Raw genomic sequence first — 23,713 nt, forward strand, 5'->3', positions numbered from 1 at the left:
TTATACAGTCCTTGTGCTTTTGATTCACAATAAGTATGACTCTCACTCTTTGTTTTCCAGCACATGTTAAAAGAAGATGACATGTTTAAAGACTTTGCCACACGTTCTCCTAGTGCTAGTATTACGGACGAAGACTCCAATGTGTGACAGTGACAACTGGGTACTCATTAGGAGTCCTCTTTTCTATCCTGTTTCAGAAACACATTCTGGAGATGTGTTGGGCTGCAGATTGTTAATATTGTGCTCACTTCTACTTGTTTTGAAGTGATATTTTTTTCAAGGGGATAAGGGAGGGGGTGGGATAGGTGCCTATTCTGAAGTTGCCATGAACAATGAAACACTGTTGAGTGGTAGTATAATGGTTTTTACTCTATTTAATGTACAATTCTGCAACATATTTAAAATACTGCTTTTTAAATGATGTTACTATAGTGTTCCTCTTCACACTAATGGAAGATTTTGGAAGAAAAGAGCTATTAAGTAAAGTATTCCATTTCATTTACTGTGGCTTTTTTAAACAAAAATTAAGTGGTCACTGATAAATTTCTCAACATCAATACACAGAATTCCTTAACTATTAAATGTGTTCACCTGAATGTCACAGTTATGTCCTTACATGCCTTTTTACTATTTCTGTCTTATTTTTGTACATTTTTCTAAGCATGTATACACACTTAAATATATTAAATCATAGCAAACAGAACTTTTATTTTATGACACAGGAAGATAATGAAAAGATTGTTGTTGTTGTTGTTTTTAAACAAGTATTGATTGCCATTTGCAAATGTGCCAGCTGGTTCCTGGAAAGATTAGACTTTTTGAACTCAAGACTTTCTTATCTTACCAAATGCTGACAGTGTTGACCATTGTGACAAAATTAGTGACAGGTTAAGTTAGTAAATCTGAAATCCCCAAGAATTATTTTTCTACCATGGGTTGGAATATTATACTATTTAAGATTTTGACTTCAAATCCTAGATTCTTTTACCTAAGAAGAAGAACTTGAGGGCTGTTTTTTATTCTGCAACTAGAATAGTTTTTTTTTATTCCAAAGGATTCATTTAGAAAGAATTAAAAAAATAAACTTATAGAAAAATGTATTAAACTCCTCATTTTCCTTCTGTAAACATATTACCACATCAAAACTCTATCAGTAGGTTGCCTAGTATATTTTAATTGTAAACCCTTCCTGCTAGCAACGAATGGAGCTTTTAAAACAGATGACTTTCCTGAAGTTTTATCCCAAAATAAATTTCTATCCCATCAGTTTAGTATTCTTACACTGGAAAAGTAGATTGTGATGCCAATTTTGTGCTGTTAAATGGAGCCCAAGCTCTTCTATAGTTCAGTGGTCCTGTGCTCTTTGGAAAGAGAAGAGAAAACTACAAATAAAAGTATTGCCTACTATTGTATTTTTGTAAGGGTTTGGGAAATTTTTGAACCAATAAGGTATGTACATCAATTGTCTTGCTAATAAGTACACATTGACTCCTTTATTCTGTAGGAAATCTGGGAAGTAGTCCTGCTCAAGAATTTTAAGGGAGTTCATAAATACTATTAGGATACATAAATTGTAAACTTTATTTAAATATCAGAGACATAAATTTTCCATTTGTCACCAGGAAATACTTCCTAGGTCTTGTAGTTTTAGATTATTTATTTATAACTACTATGAGTTGATTAGAATATTATTATTCTACCTTTAACCCTACCACTCATTAGTTGATAATGGCATCAGAAACTTATTGATATGCTGTGTTCATATTTTAATATAAATGGCCATGCATTCTGCTTATTGGAAAATTCCTTACCAACTTCCTAAATAATAATATCTGGAGAATAATATAAATGCCAAATTAGCACAATTAGTACAGTCTAGCTAATGATTTTTATGACATGGTTTTTAGAAAGAAAATTATCAAACTGCGTGCACTACTGGGTATTTCTATGTAATAAGAAAGTCAATTGGAAATTTCCATGTATTCTGATTCTTAGTCTTTTTTACATTTTTTTGACAACCTGCATGGCTTATTTTGTGACATCAGTAGAGACATATAATACATACCAAGGAACAGAAATGTGAGATTATTACTTGGGATGTTTGATTGCTAGTAATAAAAGGAATGTAGGCACCTGGGCTAATGACGGGTGGTCATAGTGCAAGAGGGTAGAAATATGAAAAATTAATTCATTGGCATCACCTGCAATTTCTAGAAGTAAAAAGAGATACTGTGAAAGGAAGGGTGCAAAAGGAATTAAGGTGCTAATTTGAATTCAACTAAAAATTTGAAACTGTTTAGGAAGCAAATATTGAGAGTATAAAATAGAGAAAAGCAAATTGTGGAACTCTAGAGAAGACTGGATGCTTTGTGTGGATGTTAGTTACCAAACCTTGTTAAACCAGTTTGAGTCAATCCAAACAGAATACACCCAGCTGACAAACCAGGAAACATAATTTGTTTATCTACCTATGCCAGGCTATATAGTTAGTGCTTTAGGGTTGGAAAACAGAGATGACCACATACAATAACAGCGGCTTTAATGAGTATCCACAAAACTTATTTCGTGAAAAAGAATCTATCCTGACAGCATCTCATTCTGGAAATTTTGAAGTCGTATAGATTGTCAAGAAGATGGGTCAAAAATCATCTCAAGAAGTGACACAGAAGGACAAGCCTGATCTCACTGCTATGGGTGACATTTTCAGTCGAGCTGTGGTCTATGCTGCTCAGAAACTGAAGGACTACCTTGGGTTCGAAGACCCTCAAAGTAAACTGTACCCAGATTCCAACACACTGAATGAGATCTTTTTAATTCATTTTGTTAGTTTCTGCCACGAAAATGGAATGGATGAGAAGATTACTACTAACAAAATGACCAAGAATCAGGCCATGTTGTTTGGGGCTGATTGGATCTGGACCTTCTGGGGATCTCATAAGGAAATCCTATTTCAGCTGGCTGTTCAGACTTTACAGATGTCCTCAGACCTCCGTGTTGAATCTAATCCCTGTGACCTGCTCGGCAAGGAAGCAGTATTAGACGTGTGTTCTATGGGGGGACATCGGTTTGAGAAGATGGAAGAATTCTGTAATTTGATTGGTGAGGACTGTCTGGGTTTACTTATCATCTTTGGTGTGCCAGGAAAGCCTAAAGACATTAGAGGAGTTCTCTTGGACAGTATCAAAAATGAGAAAATTCAAAACTGCTTATCGGGAGAGAAGGCTGTAAAACATTTTATCTTAAACACAAAGAACTGTCTGTCTACCAAAGAACTGTTAGAAAACTACATGTGTAAAAGTGCTAGACTGAATGAGATGGGCAAGGTTTATATTAATTTTCTCTGAATTTTAGATAGGTAAGTAAGCCAAGCAGATATAAACTCATATATCAAAGCAAAGGATTTTATTCTTTCAAGCATAAGAGCATTATTTAATACATTTAATGTGTTAAATGGATTTAGAACAGCATTGTATAAACTGATAGATTAACTTCTTTTGGTGGCCAAAATTAGCCAAGTCATGCTCCAAATGATTGTACTATTGTGATCCTGAAAAAGAAAAAAAGCCATGAAGAAACCTTCAGGGAAAAAAAAACATAATTCCATGCCATGTAACTTTTGTTCATTTGCTTAGAAAGCCAATAAAACAACCTTGAAAGTTTGCCTTGTAATGAGGGTGTGTCTGTTGTTTGAAATAAGATTAGAATTTTACCTACCCAAACTGTCAAGTGTGTGTATTTATACTTCCTTTGTGAGGAGGTAGGGTGCAGAGTGGGAAAGTAAAGCAGGTTTGAGCTTAAGAAAAATACACAAACCAGTTTAAAACCTGGGTTCTGATGCAAAACTGGGCAAAGACTTACTTTCTTCCCCTGCATACCCACTGTCCACAGAATGGACCTGAGGGAAGGAGGAATATACCCTTTTGAAGCTACTTGTCTGATGCCTATGTCTATTATGCAAATTAACAATTTCATTTAATAATGTTTACCATAATACTCATAAAATCACAGATCTAGAGCTAAAAGAGACCTTAGAGGTCATCTAGATCAACCTCCTCATTTACAAATGAAGAAAATGAGGCCCAGAGATGTTGATTTCCTTCCCAAGATCACAGAGGGTAGTTAGTAGCAGAGACGGAACTTGAACTCAGATCCTGTGACCCCACGTTCTGGACTCTTTCCAATGAACTATGGTGTGTAAAATGATGTGAATTTTTAATATCTCCTTAATACAGATGGCAAGATCTCTGCTTTAAAGATGAATAAGCCAGGACATCTTTAAACTTGATTGAGAATTAACTTCTGAGAAGTTCTGCTCATCTGCTTTAGGAGAGGAATTTCCTCACCAAGAACTCCTATACCAATGAAATCAGCAATAATCAATGTAGAGAAAAATAATAATTGAGTTTATATGGGGGTTAAAGAGTTTCTAAAGTATTTTACACACATTATCTTATTTGATATTGACAATTCAACAACACAGATATCTTAATTTTATACATGAGGAAACAAAGGGTCAGAGGCAAAGCAACTGGGATCACATAGCAAATATCAGAGGCAAGATTTAAATGGGAGACTCCTACATCTTTCCAGCAGCAGCGCCACGCTGCTCTCAAGAACAAGCAAATATTTGTTCAAATGAAGGAACATGTTTCCTCCCTCTTCCACCCCCACCCATCCCAACTGTCAATCCAGGGCATATCTCTGTACAGCTGATAATTAAGGCTTAGGGAAAAGAAAGTAATGAGTCAGCAAGAGCAGGAAGATAGTTGGGAAGGGTGCTTTGCTCTGAATTAGTTTCTAGCTGTGCAGAAAAAATGGACCTCAGAAAAAGAAATTAACTTTCTCCAAAAGCGTTGAGATTCAGAGTCCTGTCCTCCCCAAACCACATTACTTTGATATGAGATATTACCGTTTAACAGAAGATTGCTATTCTGAATTACTAGGATTAGAGCAGCCAGAAATGCATATTTGCTAGCTATAGTTTTCAAGTGGTATCTGCTGATTTGCAACCTTTCAGAGCCCTGTGATGATGGGAAGTGGCATTGGAAAGGTGTTACCCCTCCAAACACTGGGAACTTGAGAGGGGTGGTTGTGTCAAATTTGGTTTGGAGCTCTGGGTTCCCAAAGCAAAGTCAGTCTTTGCAGTATCAGGCATGGGGTTCAGTCCATTAGACGTCTGAAGTGCTTTTTCAAGATGCCACAATATCCTGAATCACAGACTTAAGTCTGAAGAGCCCTTGATTCAAACTATGGCAATCTAGTCCACACTATACCTAAGCACCGCCCTGTGCTCTGTAGGAAACCTGTGCCAGCCCCTTGGCATCTGTGCCGCTGTACATCATGCTGGGTCCTCACCCTGGCGCTTCCCTAGGCACAAATACAGTTATATTCGCAGAATATGACCTGCTGCTGCTGGTAACAAAGGGATTATTGCTCACATTTGTAAAGGTATCTTGTCTCCCCACTCAAAGCTGCATGAGCTTCAAGGCAGAATTTGAGTCAGTCTCAATGCAAAGCCATAGCTCACAAGTTCTGCTCAGTGCTTCTCTCTTCTTGGACCAATCAGGGAACTCATTAGTTCAAAGCAGAAATCATTTAATTAATTTGCACATCAGTAGAGAGGAACCAAAGCTCTAGAATCACAAGAGAGTAACAGTAAAAATTAGGAATGAAAGATGAATAACACTTTGCAGCTTCAATTATAAAATAGCAATCATATCTCTTTAGTATTGGTTACAGAATCAAAGTCTATCAGTGGGATAGCCTGGATAAGAGGGTTATTTCTTGGTCCTCTGCTGTCCTCTGCTGTCCTCTCACATAATTGCAGTATTATGCATCGCCCCCCCCCCCCCCAGCCCTTCTGGCTATTGTTAGCTTTTTTTGTGGGTATTATACCCACAACCAACGGAAGCATTTAGGCTTGGGTTTTTTCTATATTTTGACCCCTTTTCTTTCCGAGACACCATTCTGAGAGATCTTTCTAATCTTTTACTTGTGATGAATACATTGCTTTCAACACCCATAGAGTCTACGTGTGATTCACCTTGGGGGCTTTACTTAGCAAGACAGGTAAACAGAAATTTCTGACAAGGGGGTTCAAAAAGGAGCACCAGGTTAGCAGGCTGCCTCTGAAGATAACCCTGAAGGTCTAGTGAACATTCTCATAAAGCTAACCGCCCATTTTGAAAACCAGAAGAGGAGCAAGATCAGGATAAAGAAGAATGGGGAATACTGATGCACAGGCATCAGGAGACCACTCATTCCATGCAGCTGGAAAGCTGATATGGTATAAAAGTAGAGTATGCTATGTAGGAGAGAAATGTTAGGAAAGCCTGAGGGAGAGACAGGAGGCAGCCTGTGCTAGGTAAATCAATATTGTCACCTCAACCACCATTTCACCTCAGACGGTGGTGGAGAAAGTCCAGGAACCTGAGCCCAAGAGCCCAGGAATAGTAATATCAACCAGGCCACAGAGACAGGTCCATGATTGAGGAGAGAAATCTCTGTGGAGGGGGGCCCACCCTACTTGCTGCCATTAAGGGCAGCTGCACTCCCAACTGTCACCAACAGTAGAATGGATGCAGGAACCCTACGGGATGCAGTATCTCCCAGACCATTAGTTCTGCTTCCAGCCCAGCTTTCATGGTCATCATGGTGGGGGGTGGGGCAGCTCCCGTGGACAGAAGTCCAACCATCGCCATACCTAAGGCAGGCATGTCAGCCTAGATGGAGCAACAAGTCACCCTTAGGGAGACACAGAAGGCACCATGTACCCTGCACATCGAACCACCACTACCATCTTGATCACCATCTCTCCTCAGATCCTGATGGAAATAGCACAGGAGTCAAGAGCCTTGGGAATAATAATGCTTCCAGCCTGGTGCCCTCAGCCATGATCATCTTGGGAAGCAATCCCTTGGGTGATGCAGGCAAGACACTACTCCCCTAGGTGCTACAGCCATAGCTGTTGAACACCCATAAAAGAAAGTGCTTGCCACCAAAGTCCTCTGGCTATGCACATAGTAGCCACTTGATAAATCTGTATTGACTGACTGGCACTTTCAAATGATTCAACATCAAAAACTGATATTATGTTATAAACTGGCATTTTACATTGCCACTAACACCCTAAGGACCATAGGATCTTTCCATATGATTAGCTGGTGAAATCTTCCATATGTATTGACCCCCTCCTTGAGGCCCATCTCCAACATCCCATTCTATATCTCGACATTGGACCCAGATGGCTCGGAGGAGAGAGTGTGGCTGGTGACTTTGCACAGCCCTCCTTCACTTAAATCCAATTCACTTGCATGTCATGGCATCACCTCCCTGATGTCATGGTCCTCTTCGAGAAAAAGGACAACCAACAACAACCACCTCCCTCACTGGAAAGTGAGCTCCTTTAAAACAGGTACTGTCTTTTTTTTTTTTGTCTCCAATACTTAGCACAATGCTTTGTACATAGTAAGCACTTAAAAAAATGCTTCATTCATTTATGCTGAAACCTCAAAACTAGAATTGTATGTGAGCCCATTATATGATTTTTGAAGAATGCTGCATGTTGAGAGGGAAAGCATGAGAACTAGCTGTGGCTCCATGAGTCTGGTGTTTCCAGGTAGTTGCCGCACTTATCAGTTCTACTTGGCTCTGAATTCACTGGGTATCAATGTCTATATTGGCTTGGTCAGGAGGATCTTGTCAAGCTCCATCATATACTTTTTCTTCTACAGATAACTATTTTCATGGTAGACATTATTATGCTCATCTTGCAAGGCAAAATGACTAAGTATTCCATTAAATGATATCATTAACCATTATGCCTGTGCAAATCACACACACACACACATATATAGGCTGGAAATACATGTGTATGTACACACATGTATGTATGCATGTATATAATGTGTGTATATATGTATATTCCTAGACCTAGTCTCTCTTCTCAGTTCCAGTCCCACATTACCATTACAATCAGACATTTTAAACTGTATGTTCTATAGGCATCTCAAACTCAACATGTTGAAAACAGAACTCATTATCTTTCCTCCCAAACCCACCCCTCATCTGAGCTTCCCTGTTGCTGACAAGAGCAATATCATAAATGCTTCAGTTAAGTTTGCAACCACGGAGTCATCCTTGACTAGTCACTCTCTTTCACCCCATTTGTCCCCTAAAGCTCTGTCCTGGGCCCTCTTTTCTTTTCCCTCTTACTATCTTGCTTGGTGATCTCTGTTGGTTTCAAAGATCATTTCTATGAAGATGATTCCTAGATTTGTATATCCAGCCCTGGTCTTTCTCCTGAGCTCTAGTCCCTTATCACGTCTTTTGGGCATCTTAAATAGAATGTCCTATAAATATCTTAACTATATATCCAAAACTGGACTTATTATCTGGATACCCCTCTCCTCTACTCCCCCCATACCTTCTCTCTTTTCAACTTTCCTATTACTATCTTGGGTAATAGAATAATGTCTCATTTGAAATTGGTCATGGAGGTAAACTGAGCCAAATCTTCAAGGAAGACATTGTTTATTATGAGGGGCATGTGACCTGATAATTAAGGATGAGTAAAATGGCTCTGCTTCAGGCCAAGAGATCCTGAATTGAGGGTACAATACATTTTTATAAGCATAGAACAAAGAACAGAAATCATCTAATTGGCTAGCATCACAGAGATGAAAGATCATTATTGGTCGCATCACAGAAAGTGGGCATAGTCCCCATATGTCATGAGGACTACCTCTCATTATCTCTAAAGAATGCCTTTGTAAATTTATAGGTCTGACCTACTCCCTGAGGTCCCTGATATGGGAAGGCTTACTGGCAGTTGGAGAATTTAATAAAATTCCCTTAATTGTTAAAGATGGCACAAGGTTAGGTTGTCCTAGCTTCTCAGAAATATGCCACAAACCATGTAAGAGATGCTGAGACAATGTTTTATGAGCGTATTGAAAACAAAATTTTTCTTTAATTAGCAATATGGTATCTTTGGTATCTGACATCGGAGGGGGAGGTTTGGATTTTAGCACACATAAGCTTCTCCACTCAAACCTGAGACAGGAGACTTAAGATTTAACAGCATCGTTGTAGTATAAAATCAAATAGAAGATACAGGATAAAAAAATTAATTCCCTCAGTAATAACTATGTCAGTCACTCAGCTTGAAATCTTACTGTCACCCTCAACTCCTCACTGTCTTTACATATCCTTTTTTTTTTTTGCCAAGTCTTGAATTTCCAACGTCACATCTCTTACATATAGCCTGTAACAGGAAGCACCCTGGCACACCCAGGATGGCTTGCTAGCACAGGTTCTTCGATCTGCTTTTCTTAAAGGAAAGGCAACTTTAAGAGAGTCAACAATCTTACTTTAATTACATTCACTAGTGCAGGGAAAAGATCAGCACCCTGAATGTGGAGAAAATACAAGCAGAGAAATTAGCATAAAGATCAACAGATGGCTTCAACTGTCTGATTAAAGTAATACAACTACCTACATACACTACCAGATTGGAGGAGCATCACTACAACTGAGTAGTTGGGGGTGGGGGGAGCCTGAACAAACGGCTACTCGGAGTCCCTTCCAGGGAAACAACAAGTCCTTCTCATGAGTGAACCCCAAAGCAAAATACCAACCTCAGGTTACATATACACTTTTGGCTAATAGGCTCGGAGCCAGAAGGCATCACAATCCTCATGACTCAGTGCATAATTAGCTTAGTACTAAAAGGTGTGAAAGCCTTCCTACAAGCAAGCCACCCCTAAGCAAGCTTCTCTTTAGGCAAGTTCTTCCTTCAATGGGCTCTATGTGACTCAGGATGTATCACAGCTGTGATTGAACACATGTGGTCACATAGGCCTATTAATGGACAGGGAAGATCTTCCTAACATCCCATTAACATTACATGTTCCTAATTCTCCACTCACATAGCTGCCATCCTGGTGCAGGCTCTCCTAATTTCCTGCTTTGACTATAGCCTCCTGATGTTATTCATACCTCAAATCTTTCCCCATTCCAGTCTGTCCTCCACTCGGCTGTCAAAGTGCTCTTCCTAAATCACAGGATGGCCCTGTGACCATCCCTTCCACCTCCCTACTCAATAAACTCTAGTGGCTCCCTATTACCTTCAGGATGAAATGTAAAATTATCATTTGAAGCCTTTCATAATCTTTCATAACCTCCCTTCCTACATCTCCAATCTTTTCACACATTACTCCCTTCAGCATACTCTATAATCCAGCTACACAGGTCTATTTGCTTATTCCTCAAGTACAATGCTCCATGTCAGGATTTTGAGTCTTTTTATTGGCTTACTCTCATGCCTGGAAAGTGCTCCCTCCTCACCTCCAACTCCTATCTTCCTTCAAGAGTCATTTCAGATCCTCCCTTCTGCAAAAGACTTTCCCCAGACCCTCCTCCCTCTTCCCCCACAGCTAGTGTCTTCCCTGGGATCACCTTTCATTTACTCCATATACAAATTATTTATATGTATGCAGTTATTTGCCTGTTGTCTCTTCCATTGAGATGTATGCTCCTTGAGGGCAGGGCCTGATTTTTTTCCTTTCCTCTAGGGTATGTGAACTTATTCATTAGTCATTGGACAGGGATTTCACACTTAAGAGTGTCAATGGTTTAATAACAATCTCAACATTACCAGCACAGGATTAAAAGTCATTCTTTTCTTTCTTCCATAGGTTTCCCTGACTAAAGGTGTCCTCTCACCACCTAGAAAAAACCTTCTAACAAGTTAGCCTGTAGTTGTTTAACTAGTATAGACCTCAAAATGCAGACATATCTTGTCACCTAGAAACTTTTCTAGCCTGACTGACCCTTCCAGTGTTCTCTTCTGAAATAGCCTATGAAAACATACTCCACAAAGCACTGGAGAACTTTGATTTTAGTATAGAAAACTAGAAGTTTCAGAAAAGGAGATGGTGCTTTCATCTAAAGAATCATAGAATCTAAGTACCTTGAGAGTTGGGACTGTTTCATTTTATTTTTCATATTTGTATCCCCCAGTGGCTGACACATTAAGTAGGCACTTAGTAGCAGGGCAGCTAGGGGGTACAGTGGATAGAGTACCGGGTCTGCAGTCAGGAAGACTCATCTTCCTGAGTTAAAATCTGGCCTCAGCCACTTACTTGTGGTCCCAGGACCCTTAACCCTGTCTGCCTCAGTTTCCTCAACTGTAAAATGAGCTAGAGGAGGAAAGGACAAACCACTCTAGTATCTTTTCCAAGAAAACCCCAAATGGAATCACGAAGAGTTGGATGCCACCGAAACGACTAAACAATAGCAGGATGCAGCAATGGTATATAGTATAAAGAGCTCTGGAGTCATAGGACTTTCATTCAAATCCTGTTTTTCATGTTTCCTGCTTCTGAGACCATGGGTGAGCAACTTAACTTAAACAGCCCAAGTTTCCTCATCAGTAGAATGACAGGGTTTAATTAGAGGACCATGAAAGCCCATTCTAGCCCTAGATTTATCATGCTATGAAACGTTGTTCTAACTTTTGCTGCTATTTCATACTTTTTTGGCTAATAACTTTTAATTTTTTAAACAATTTTAAATCCAATTTCTCAAGATCTTTGATCTCTATTTTCCCTCTTATTCCTTATCCCTTGCTGTTTTTTGTTTTGTTTTTTTGCTATACTGGGCACCAGCACCTTTCTTTGCCTCTCCTCTCTCTAGCCTTGTTCAATGCTCTCCCCCCCCCTTTCCTCTCCTATTTCTCTGTCCTCTTCTTTCTCTGCCCCCTTTCTCTCTTTTTTCCCTCCCTCTCTCTTCCTTTCTCTCCTTTCCTTCCTCTGTTCCTCTCTCCTCCTTCTCTCTCTCCCCCTTCTTTTCTCTTCCTCTCCTTTCTTTTCTCTCCTCCCGTTTCTCTTCTTCTTCTCCTCCTCCTCCTTTCTACCTCCTTTTCTTCTTTTCCTCCCTCCCCCCATTTCTCTTTCTCTCTGAATACAGAGTTAGTGCTCTTTGTTATGCCAATGTCCATATATGTATGTCTAAACACATACACGTACATATGTGCACACATATGTCGGAAAGAATCAGAATCAGGAGAGCCCTGGCACCCTAACTTTTAGACAACCAGACGTCCCAACGTCTCAAGTTCCAACGGCCTCCGCCTTAAAACTGGGGATGATAAAAACTTGGAACAACGTTTCCAAGGTTGTGGCAACTCAAGCGTTTTGTACCTATTAAGGCGTCCTATAAATGTGATTGATGATGAAGATGATGGTCATGCTAGCAGGTTTGTCTCCTTTCACGTCCCCTTCTCCCAGTGTTTCTACCCGCAGGTCTAGGATTCCATTCCATTCATCAGGAGACAGAAACAGCCACAATCTCCGCCCCCTTCGCTTTGTCACTACATGTGTCCTTCGCGGCTTGCCGTCTCCGCCGGTGGAAGGAAACTATGGCGGCGCCCGTGTTCGCTCTCTGGCGTGTTTTGCTGCCTCGGCCCTGGCCTCTGCGTACTTTCGCTACGGTTTTGTCTCCGGCCAGTGACCCGCATATTCCGAACACGCGTGAGTTCAACCCTCCCGACCCCCGTCCCCTTCTAGACCTTGACTGTCCTCACCCCCGGGTCGGCACTCCCTTTCCTGGGCCGGCGTGGGGCAGAGGTGACGGGAGCTGTGTAGGGATTGGGGTGGGAAGCGCTAGAGCTTGACCCGGGGCCTCGCAGGGTAGCCACAGGGCCCGGCCCGGGCCAGGCCGAGACGAGCTTGGTCCTGGGCTCTGAACCCTGAAGCTGTGTCTCGCAAACGCGTGCGATCGGGCACGGCAGTCAGTTAGCGTTTACAAAGTAACAGCTGTGCTCTAGGCCCTGTGGTGAGCCCTGGGCATATAAAGGAAAGCAAAAAGACAGCCCCTGCCCTCAAGAGGCTTACAGTCAAACGGGAGATTCGACTTGCAGACAACCGTGTACAAACAAGGCGTGTACGGGACAAATGGGAGACCGTCGCAGGAGGAAAGGCTTCCATGTAAAAAGTGAGATTTTAGCTTTGACTCGAAAGAAGACCTAGGGATTGTCCTAAATGTCCTGAAAGCCTTCCCTGCTCTAAGCCCTTGGATCAGTGATTTCTGGAGGCAGCCTGTCCCATTTTTGGTTAAGTAATTGAAATGCAGCTGAAATCAGCCCTTCACTTATTGTTCGTTATTATTTATGAAGTGCCTGCCTTGTGCCAGGCAAGGTACTAAAGCGCTGAGGATATTTAAAAAGGGAAAAGACAGCCCCTGCCCTCAATGAATCTACAATTTACGAACAAATATGTACAAAGCAAGCTGTGTATACAGGATAAATAGGAAATAATTAATAGTGGGAAGACACTAGAATTAAGAGGAGATGGGGAAGGCTTCCAGTAAAATATTAAATTTTAATTGGGTCTTAAGAAAGGGAAGTCAGAGCATTTCAGGCAGGGAGAACAGTAAGAGAAAATGTGAGGAGTCAAGAGATGGAGTGTCTTGTTCTTGGAACAGCCAGGAGGTCAGTCCCCCTGAAACCTGCCTTTTTTCTTCGACTTCCCATTTTTGCAAATTCTTGGATGCCAAGTAAGAACAAGATTAATACCCCTTGCAAATGACAAACTGAGGTGAACTAGCATTAGGGTAAGTTGAATATGGGAACTGGCAAATTGTCTGCCAAAAAAAATAATATGCCATATGTTTTTATTGCTTTTTGTTCATATACATATATATACACAAGTGTTTAACTTGAATTTTTGAAAATAGGTGTGGCAGTATTTGATTTTTTGGGGGGTCAAAAAGTGTTAACAGCCTGTATGTAGAGTACTCTTCTGGAGTTACATAGGAAAATACATTAATTTGCAGTTTCATTGATGTGAATATTTCTCTAAAGGATGCTGATTGTAAACCATCCATGACTGTCCATTATGTGTAACTTGTCTCAGTGCTCTCACAAGTTCAATACAGGGAGGACTCCCAATGTTATGGATAAATAAGGAACTGATTCAAATCTATCTTCAGTTGATAAATATTCAAAGAATATGAAGAGGTTGTTTTCCAAGGAATAAACCCAAGCGATCAATTGCCATATGAAAAAATGGTACAAATCACTAATAAATAGAAAAAGGTAAATTAAAGCAACCTTTGTCCATTTCCCTAATTCCAGGAGTGCCTCTGGGCTCCTGGGGAGAATGAAACATTGTCCTTTCAAGGGCCTCCCCAACTTATTTACACCAAAAAATCACAACAAAGTCCACGTGGCAAAATTCTGTCACTGAGCTGGGTAGCACGGTGGATGTAGTGCTGGGCCTGAAGTGAGGAAGACTTGTCTACCCGAGTTCAGACACTCACTAGCTGTGTGACCCTGGGCAAGTCACTTAACCCTGTTTGCCTCAGTTTCCTCATCTGTAAAATGAGCTGGAGGAGGAAATGGCAAACCACTCCAGTATCTTTGTCAATAAAACTCCAGATTGTGTCACAAAGAGTCAGGCATGACTGAACAAATTTCTCTGTTACCAAATAAAACAAACTCAGTTTCCTTCTTTAATGCAGTTATTCGACCACTCTCAAATTCTGGAGATTTGCCTTAGTTTGCATTCTCAAAGAGTTGGAGTCCCACATGGCACTACTCAGTATGATGACTATTTTTTTTAGTGTTATAGGACTGAGGACTGCTTGTTCAGCTGCAGTACATTTCTGGAAAAGCCATTCAAAACCAAGCAGTTACCCATTCACAAATACTCCCTCCTTTAAAGTTGGAAGGGGCTTTCTTTCCATAGTTTCCCCACCGAGAACTTAGGTGATAACCATTAGGATTTCAAAATCATTAGGTCCTTAGGCACTTCTCCAACATTTGCCTTTTTCTATTTCTTTTCTGTTTTTCTTAATTAGAATATCCCTATTCTAAGGGATTGAAAATCACTGTCATTCTAAAAAATCCAATCCCTCCTGGCTGCTTTGTAGGTAAAATGATTTATGAGATCCCATAGAGGCTTACATTACCAGGCTGGCAAGGCCAGCACAGCTGGTGAGCCTTAAAGACCACAGTTATCTTCAGGGTATCATTCTTATCACATTCACATCAGACTCTGCTTGTTGAATGGCCATAGGCAATTTACTGTTCATTCTCCCAGGGATGGGGCAAGGGCACTTCCTAGTAAATCACCCCCATCTCTAGAGGCATCACCAAAAGCACCATCAGAAGCATAAACTTCTGGGCTGACCTTCACTGCCCATCTTCTACTGAATTCAGTAAGATCATTCTGTATTGATCCTACAAATTAAGCCAGTTCTTCTGGACTGAACCTGACTCAGGCCAGTCATTTAGTAATCTAGGTTGGATATTGGGATAAAATAAGATAATCCTAGGTTATTCAACAGTTAACAAAAAGAAGCCAGAGCTGGAGAAGGATATTCAGCCAGGGCATGCCTTGAGGACATCTCAAGTGAGGTTCTCTCTCATTGTTCAACAAACATCTGTGATTGTAACAGTTTGTACCTTCAGTGTCCTAAGCCAGTCAAGTTTCAAAAGATAGTTTTTTAAGAAATGGAGGGTTAGAGTGTTGCACTTACCACATAAGTCCATTTTTTCTACTTTACCATAACCACTCCTGTAGTATAGTATAATTATGTTGCAATAATTACTAAAGGACCACCGTATTTGGTGTCAGAGGGCCTAGAGTATGAATGCACTGACACTACTTGTAAACCTCTCTGGGCCTCAGTTTTCTCATCCATAAAATGAGAGTGGAGGTTAGAAGAGATGACTTCTATTATCCCTTCTAGTTCTAAATGTATGATTCTGTATGACCATCAGAACATTGCCTACCTTCTTTTGACTTTTCTCTCATTAGATTTAATAAATTTTAACTATTGTTCCTAAAAAGATAATTAACAAAAAACTTTTCCCTTCTTCCAACTTCCCTCCCCCTTGGGAAAAAAAAAAGAAAAGACTCTTGTAACAAATACAGTTAAACAAAACAAATGTCAGTAGTAACCATGTGTTTCAACAATCCGGCTAGCAGCTTCTTTGGGGGTGTAAGATCCACCTACAACCAGTACCCAGAAAGCTGCCAACACGCTGCAAAAGCACAGGTTCTTTTGATCTGCTTTAGTAAGGACAGCAAAGTTAAGGGGTTGACAAGCTTACTTTAATTCAGCATACAAATATCATTCACTTATTTCAGGGGAAAAAACCAGCACCCTTAACTTCAGAGCAAAATACAAACAAAGTACAAACATGGACAAGACAGACCTTGTCTGATTCAAATACCAATACATAGTTACCAGAGTTTAACAAAGTCCCAGCATCCGGGTTACAAGCTGGAGGGCCCTTAGCTACAGGGCTCTGTGCCAGTTTGCCTGTTGATGGCAACTGGTCAGCAATCGTTGCCTGGAATCTCCGCATCAGCACACCAGCAGTGAGAGCCCTATACAAATTACAGACATCGACAGACAGACCAAACACAGATTCCTAGTTACCAACATCTAGGTTCAGCCCGAGAGCTCATAACATGGGCTGGCCCAGAGTCACTCGAGCCACCACTGCTGTGGGAAAGAGCTCCAAAGAAGAGAAAGCCAACCCCTGGTTTTATATCTTTTTCAGGGTCAGGGGTGAGTCACACATGCAACTCATCCACGTGACCTAGAATCGTCACAAAGAGGCCACTTAAACCCACGTGGTCTAAGAGCCTCTGATGTCCCAAACCTATCACTCAAACTCGTGTAAACTAGGCCCTCCCCTGAGTTAGCCCCACCTTAGTTACCAATCCACACCCACATAGATTTTCCACCTAATAGGGGTTTGGGCCTGGGCCTTAGCAGCTAGTAAGGCTCAATGAAATACACTGAATTACTCAAAGGAAACAAAAGCCAACTAAGTGCTAAGAGCCTGTTTTGCTTACTAACATACCATGTCCAAAAAATATATGCCTCATTCTGTACCCTGAGTCCATCTCCTCTGTGTCAGGAGGTTGGTAGCATGTTTCATCATCAGTCTTCTAGAATCCCAGTTGGTTATTACACTGATCATTTGTTTGTCTTTAAATGTTGTTATTATATACATTTTTCTCCTGATTTTGCTCACTTTCCTCTGTAATAGTTTATACACATCTTCCCCAGTTTCTTTCCGTAGGAGAGAGATTAGGGCACCGTGTGCCAGGTAAGGTGGACCACCACCACTACCCTGATCACTATCTCCCTTCTGATCTTGAAGGAGAGAACACCAGACTCTGAACTCAAAAGCCTTGGGAATAGCATTGTCCCTCAGATTGCTAGACCTGCTTCCAGCCTAACTTTTACACCCATCATTGAGGGGAAAAATCATTGTGCAGAAGGGGGCCCACAGTCATCATCACCACCAGCAACAATTGCTGACCAGTTGCCATGAACAGGCAAATTGGCACAGAGCCCTGAGGATGGCAGCACTTCTCCCTCCCCTGACACCACTGATCTTGCTTCTAGCCTAGCCCTCATGGCCATCATCCAGGGAAGCATCTCTCTTGTGGAGAAGGGGCCAGCCATCTTCACCAACCTGCCAACCAACTGCTACCCTCAGGTTAAGCAAGCCAGCCTAGCTGAAGAACAAGCCACCCAAAGGCAGGTGACATGCTAGATTAGTCAAACTACCTTGACTGTCATCTTCCCCCAGACTCTGGTGAAGACAGTCCAGAGCCTTGAGAATATCAGTGCCCCTCAAATGACCAGACCTATTTCTAGCCTGCCCCCCCCCCCAGCCATCACTGAAGGAAGAAATTATTATGCCCTCATCCCCAGCACCACCACCGCCAGCTTTAGACCAACTAACAGCACAGGAGAGCTGGAAGTGGCAGCACCCCCAGACCACCTGCTCCATGCTCAGACTTCATAGCCATCATTGAGGGAAGCAACTCCTATGGAAAAGGAGGAAACCATCCTTACCAATTGACAACAAAGGCACCCTGAGAGAAAAACAGGAGGCAGCATGTGTCAGGCAAGTTAAACTACTACCACCACCTTGACCACCATCTTTCATTAGACTTGAATGGAGACATTCCAGGACCCCGACCCTAAGAAAATAGTAATATTTCCAGCCCCGTGCCACCAGCCATCAACCTCGGAAGCAAGTCTTATGGAGATGCAGCCTGGCAACTGCTACATATGCTACAGCTACATCTATTGAAGATCCAAAAAACAAAGTACTTGTCATGAAAGTCCTTGGCATTGTCAAATGGTTCAACATGAGAAATTGATACGCTATTTTCCATGGAAATAATGTTAAAGAGTCATTAACATCTACTTTGCATCCTAAGGACCCTGGGGCCTATCTGATTTGCAACTGAAACCTATGTGTATTGTCTCCCCTATTAAAATGTGAATTTCTTGAGAGCAGAAACTGTCTATATTTCCCTATGTGTCCCCAGTGCTTTGCACATAGGAAACAGTTAATATGTACTTCATTACATTCTTAAAGCACAGTAGTATTCTAATACATTCGTATGTCATAATTTGTTGTTCATTTGTTCAGTCGTATCTGACTTTTGTGACTCCATGGACCATAGCATGCCATAATTTGTTCAGCCTTTCTGTAATTGATGGCCACGCCTTTTGTTATCAATCCTTTATTCTCACAAAAGCAGTGCTAGAAATATTTTTATACATATGGATCCTTTTGCTCTTTCTTTGATGTCCTTAGAGTGAAGGCCAAGTAATAATATGACTGGGTCACAGGATAGACACAGTTTAGTAACTTTTAGGGAATAACAATTCCAAATTACTTTCTAAAATGGCTGGATCATTGCACAAACAGCTCCACAAACAATCCATCAATTTGCTTGTTTAACCACAGCCCTATGAACATTTATCGTTTTTCTTTTTTGTCAGCTTTGCCAGTCTGGTGGGTAGAAAGTAGACCGCCAGAGTTGCTTTAATTTGCATTTTTTCGTTGGGTATTGATAGCTTGGATTTCTTCCTTAGAAAACAATCTATCCATATCCTTTGACCATTTTATTAATTGAGGAATGACTTTATTCTTAAAGATCTGAATCAGTACCTCTTACATCTTGGAAATGAGTCCTTTCTCATAAAAACTTGCTGCAAAAATTTCTTTCCTCAGTTACCTGTTTCCTTTCTAATTTTAGGTTTTTTGGATAAAATTTTTTTGTTTTTAGTGTAAAAATGTTTACATTTTACTTAATCGAAATCAGCCCTTTCCCTTCTATTCCTTGTTTGGTCATGAACTGTTCCCTTATCCATAGATCGGAATTCCTTCCTTCTCCATTTTGTTTATGATGTCAACCTTTATGTCTAAGTCATGTAACCATTTAAAACTCATTTCGGCATATGATGTGAAATGTTGGTCAACACCTAGTTTCTGCCAGAATGCTTTCCAGTTTTCCCTGTGGTTGTTTGCCAAATAGTGATATTCTGTCTTGGTAGTTGGGGTTTTTAGGTTTGTCAGTTAATTACTACTTTTTGCTTTGGTAGGTTGTATTACCTAATCTGTTTCACTTAATGACCTCTCAGTTTCTTCAACAGTTATTTTGGTACTTTGTTGTATAGTTTGATATAGTCTACTAGTAAGCCCCCTTCCTTCCACATTTTTTCATTATTTCTCTTTAGATCTTTTATTCCTTCAGATCAATTTTGTTATTTTTTCTCTTTCTCTAAAGCAGTCCTTTGGTAGTTATATTGGCATGATACTGAATTAATTTAGGTAATACTGTCATTATACTGGCTTTTCCATGCTATGATCAATTAATATTTCCCTAATTATTTAGGTTGTTTTTATTTCTGTACATATTGTATTTTCTAGTTGTAGTCATACAATTCCTATGTGTATCTTGGTAGATAGACTACCAGGTATTTTAATGCATTCTGTAATTATTTTAAATGAGATTTCTCATTTTATCTTTCTGCTCTTGGTAAAATACAAAAATGCTGATAGTTTACGCAGATTTATTTTATATCCTGAAACTCTGCTGAGATTATTAATTATTTGAATTAATTTTTAGTTGACCATCTAGTATTCTTTAATCATATCTGCAAAAAGCAATAATAATTTTGTTTCCTTTTTGCCCATGCTTATTTGCTTGATTTCTTTTTCTTGTCTTATTCTTATAGCTATCATTTCTACCACTTTATCAAACAATAGTGGTGATGATGGACATCCTTGCTTATTCCTTATCTGGAAAGGGTTCTTGATTTATCTTCATTACGTTTAATCCTGGCTCTTAGCTTTAGATAGAAACTACTTACAGTATTAAATAAAGGCAGCTGAGTGGTACAGTGCTGGACCAGGAAGACCTGACTTCAAATACAGCCTCCGATTCTGGGTAGTCACTTAACTCCTGTCTGCCTCAGTTTTCTCATTTGTAAAATAGGGATAATAGTAATAATACCTACCTTTCAGGGTTGTTTGGAGGATTAAATGAGATAATATTTGTAAAATGCTTTAGAAATCTTAAAGCACTATGTATATGTTAGCAATTATTATTGTTATTATTGTTAATAATAATAATAATAACAGTCCATTTACTCCTATGCTTTTTAATGTCTTGAACTGAAGTGAGTATTATATTTTGTCAGAAACCTTCTGCATCTCTTGTTATAATGTGATTTTTGTTGTTTATTGAACTGACTATGCATTTCTTTTGTAAATACATCCTGATTATTATGCAAAAATCTTTTTGATATGTTGTAGCCTCCTTGATAATTTATTTTAAAACTTTACATCAATATTCACTAGGGATATTAATCTACTTTTTGTTTCTTTATTTTCACTGCCTTTTTTTAGGTATTGATATCATTGTATCATAGGAGGAATTTGGTATTTTTGGTTGCAGTTTAAACAATACTGGAATTAATTGTCTTTTGAATGTTTAGCAGAATTCCTTTGCAAATCCCTCTGTCCCTGGGTTGTTGTTTTTTTCCCAAGGGGGTGGGTAGGAATTCATTTTTGGTTTGCTCATTTTCTTTTTCTGAGATTGGGTTATTTAAATTCTATATTTTTTGTCCTTTTAATTTGGACGTTTTATATTTTTAGAAGTATTCACTTATTTCCTTTAAGTTTTAGTTTTAAAGGCATACTGTTGGGTAAAATAGTCTCTAATGATTTTTTGAGTCTTCATTTGTTGTGAATTCTTTTTCATTTTTGATACTAGTGATTTGATTAATTTGACAGTCCTGGGGGTCAAAATCACATAACTGCTGCTTCCTGCTTTTCCTTTTCCTTGCCCACTACCCGTTCTCAGACCCCCCACCTAAAGGTGTAGATCGCCTCTTCAGTTGGATCTGTGACCCATCTCTGGGGTACAAGCCACAGAGCTGCCAGTTGACACCTGCTCCTGCCCCCTTTCAGACTTAACCCAGCTGGATTTGAGGACTGCTTCTTACCCTAGTATATAGTCATAGGTTCCAATTCAGTCTTGTTGCTGGCAAGCTCTGCTTGGCCCCTTCCTGGCTAGCTCTAGTCCCCACTGCCCTCAGACCTGTCTGTCTGTCTATCTGTGCTGATCACAGCCAGAAAAATGATTCATGATCTTTTCCTTGGATTCCACAGTCATATCAAATGAAATCACATGGTTTGATGCTCTTTCTAAAGTCTTTGTTGTAGTAGTTTAGAGTGGAGTTGGCTGCATTTCATCCTTCAACTCACCATCTTTGTTGGTCACTACTGTCCTTGAATTTTAAATATTAAGTAACTTTGAGTTGCCATTATGAGTTTATAGTTAAATTTAAGCTACGTTAAAAAAGTGAATTTTTAAAACTCTTTATTTTGCCTTCTAGTTAAAAAAGAAAGCAATAAAACATCTAAAAATGGAAAGCACAGAAAACAGGTAAGCAATAAAGGTAACGTTTATCAATAATTTTTTTTTTGTTATTTCAAATATTTTAATAAGAGTTCTCTGGAAAGCAATTAAAACACCAGTTTGTGAGGATAAATTCCATTGGAGAGAGAGAATACAGAATGCAGGTAGCCACGGAGCTGAGGAATTTTCTTGATTTGGAGCACGATCTGAGAGTCCTCTGTTTTCTGATCATCCTTGTGCTATGCTGTAATCTCGTATTTCTCTTTTTTCTGCATCAAAAATCTCTCCTTCTTGGTGTCTTGGTTTACAGAGCCTCTTCTTGAAGTAAGCATCAGTAAGATGATTTGGAATTTTCACACCTGAAAGGTTAACACTGGTATAGGTGGCAATGACAAATTTCTAATGGGTCCTTCTCAGAGGAACACGGTTGATGATCAGAGGTCCAGCCACCAGTAGCAAGCCACTAGCCAGCTACTTCAGGAAAATCACTCACTTGCCCCTGTGACAGCCAGTGAGCATGATCAGAACAGTGCCTGGCTTGATGCTAGCTTGAAGTCTCCTCACATGCTTGTTGAAGGGCTTTTTGCTATGACTTAGCAGCTTTCTGGCACATCCTCAGGGTAATACCGAGGCATTTTTTGAATCTTTACCACACGGGCTTCTCCATTCTTATCACCATCAACTTGCTTTGAGATAGGAGCAGGCACCTTCTCTTTCTTTTTCCTTTCAATCTGGGTTTTTGGTGCAGCATATTTCCGCTTGTACGTGGCTCTCTGGGAATACATTGCAGACCTGGAGTATCTACCAATCTCTTGGACCAGGACTGGGTTCCTACTGCAATGCTTTCAAGGCTTTTTCATAGCCTTTTCAGCCACATCTTCCTTTTGTTCTCTTTTTTTTTTCTTTTTGACCTTCTTTTCCTTTGGTTCCTTTGGGGGCTTTTTGTCCTCCATCTTGAGAGAAGGGAAAGAGACCAAGAAATTTTTAAGGAATAATTTTGGGAAACCTAAATGTTTACATATATGTTGATAATATAGTTACTTCAAGGATTGCCCTCCTTGCCTTAAATAAAGGAAGCTATAACAATCCAATTGCAAAATGTGTTTTCCATAATGTGAATTAATGAATGGAGAGGAATAATTTTCAGGGGAGGAAGTGAGTGAAGGTGAAGCCCTATACTTAGGGTTTGAAGAGACAGTGGAAATGTACTTTAATGAAATATTCTTCCTCAGTGGGATGGATAGATTCTGATATATTGATTTAAAAAGGGATGTGATACCTCTTATTCCATGAAATTCCTGAACTAAAACCCAAGTTATTTCTTTCTGTTGCAAATATTTCACTTTAGTTTGTTACTGCTTTTTTTTTCACTTTTTTGAAAGAAAAAAAAATTGAACATGAACAAATACGTTCCTGTTTAAATATTTATGTTTATTCTTTAGGTTCCAAATCCGAGGACAACAAAGATGACAGTTGATCAGGACTGGATGAGTGTTTACCCTGCCGCAGCACCATTTAAACCCTCAGCAGTGCCTCTTCCTATTCGAATGGGCTATCCAGTGGAAAAAGGAGTACCCATGGCCAAGGAAGGAAATCTAGAACTTTTAAAGGTAAAATGAGTTTCAATTCTTTTGGTTAGAGAAAAAGAAAAAAAAAAGTGATTTTTGCTTGCTTTTAGTAACTGAACTAAGGTATAATATCCACACATTTAATTTTAATATGTGCCCATGTAATAAATGCAATTCATTCTTAATTATGCGAGGCAGGGCCAAAAGAATCCAAGTTCGGTAAATGGAGCTGCTACCTAAACTGCTTACCTCTATTGCTTTAGCCATGGGAGTAGAAAGGTAAAGTATGCAGGATTCAGAAGTTTTGTCAGAGAGAGTATGAAAATTCTACTCTTGGTCCAGATAGTTCCCTTTTTCTTCTCTAGGAAGACAGTAGAGCATTGAGGA

At 39.8% G+C, this 23,713-nt stretch overlaps 3 protein-coding genes across 6 annotated transcripts in view; all 3 read left to right on the forward strand.

The window, feature by feature from the left end:
- The window catches only part of PPFIBP1 (PPFIA binding protein 1), a 77,280-nt gene extending 76,177 nt beyond the window's left edge, over positions 1 to 1,103 (forward strand). For all 4 annotated transcript variants that reach the window (XM_036759460.1, XM_036759458.1, XM_036759459.1 and 1 more), the window contains one exon: positions 61 to 1,103. In XM_036759460.1, the coding sequence (XP_036615355.1) occupies positions 61 to 147 (87 nt within the window). In that variant the 3' untranslated portion in view covers positions 148 to 1,103. The remainder of the gene's footprint in view (positions 1 to 60) is intronic.
- On the forward strand, positions 1,097 to 3,669 carry REP15 (RAB15 effector protein). Its single transcript, XM_036759462.1, has one exon. The coding sequence runs from the start codon at positions 2,634 to 2,636 to the stop codon at positions 3,342 to 3,344; it is 711 nt and encodes a 236-aa protein (XP_036615357.1). The 5' UTR covers positions 1,097 to 2,633; the 3' UTR covers positions 3,345 to 3,669.
- A 7,722-nt stretch (positions 3,670 to 11,391) lies between these two features.
- Positions 11,392 to 23,713, forward strand: part of MRPS35 (mitochondrial ribosomal protein S35) — a 42,519-nt gene continuing 30,197 nt past the window's right edge. The window contains exons 1-4 of the mRNA XM_036760792.1: positions 11,392 to 11,395; positions 12,306 to 12,533; positions 21,736 to 21,785; positions 23,201 to 23,368. Of these exons, the coding sequence (XP_036616687.1) occupies positions 11,392 to 11,395; positions 12,306 to 12,533; positions 21,736 to 21,785; positions 23,201 to 23,368 (450 nt within the window). The remainder of the gene's footprint in view (positions 11,396 to 12,305; positions 12,534 to 21,735; positions 21,786 to 23,200; positions 23,369 to 23,713) is intronic.

The sequence above is a fragment of the Trichosurus vulpecula genome, chromosome 5 (genome assembly GCF_011100635.1).
Source record: "Trichosurus vulpecula isolate mTriVul1 chromosome 5, mTriVul1.pri, whole genome shotgun sequence".
Lineage (NCBI taxonomy): Eukaryota > Metazoa > Chordata > Mammalia > Diprotodontia > Phalangeridae > Trichosurus > Trichosurus vulpecula.

Coding starts and splice junctions, on each gene's coding strand:
- REP15 (XM_036759462.1), top strand. CDS start 2,634: ATGGGTCAAAAATCATCTCAAGAAGTGACACAGAAGGACAAGCCTGAT.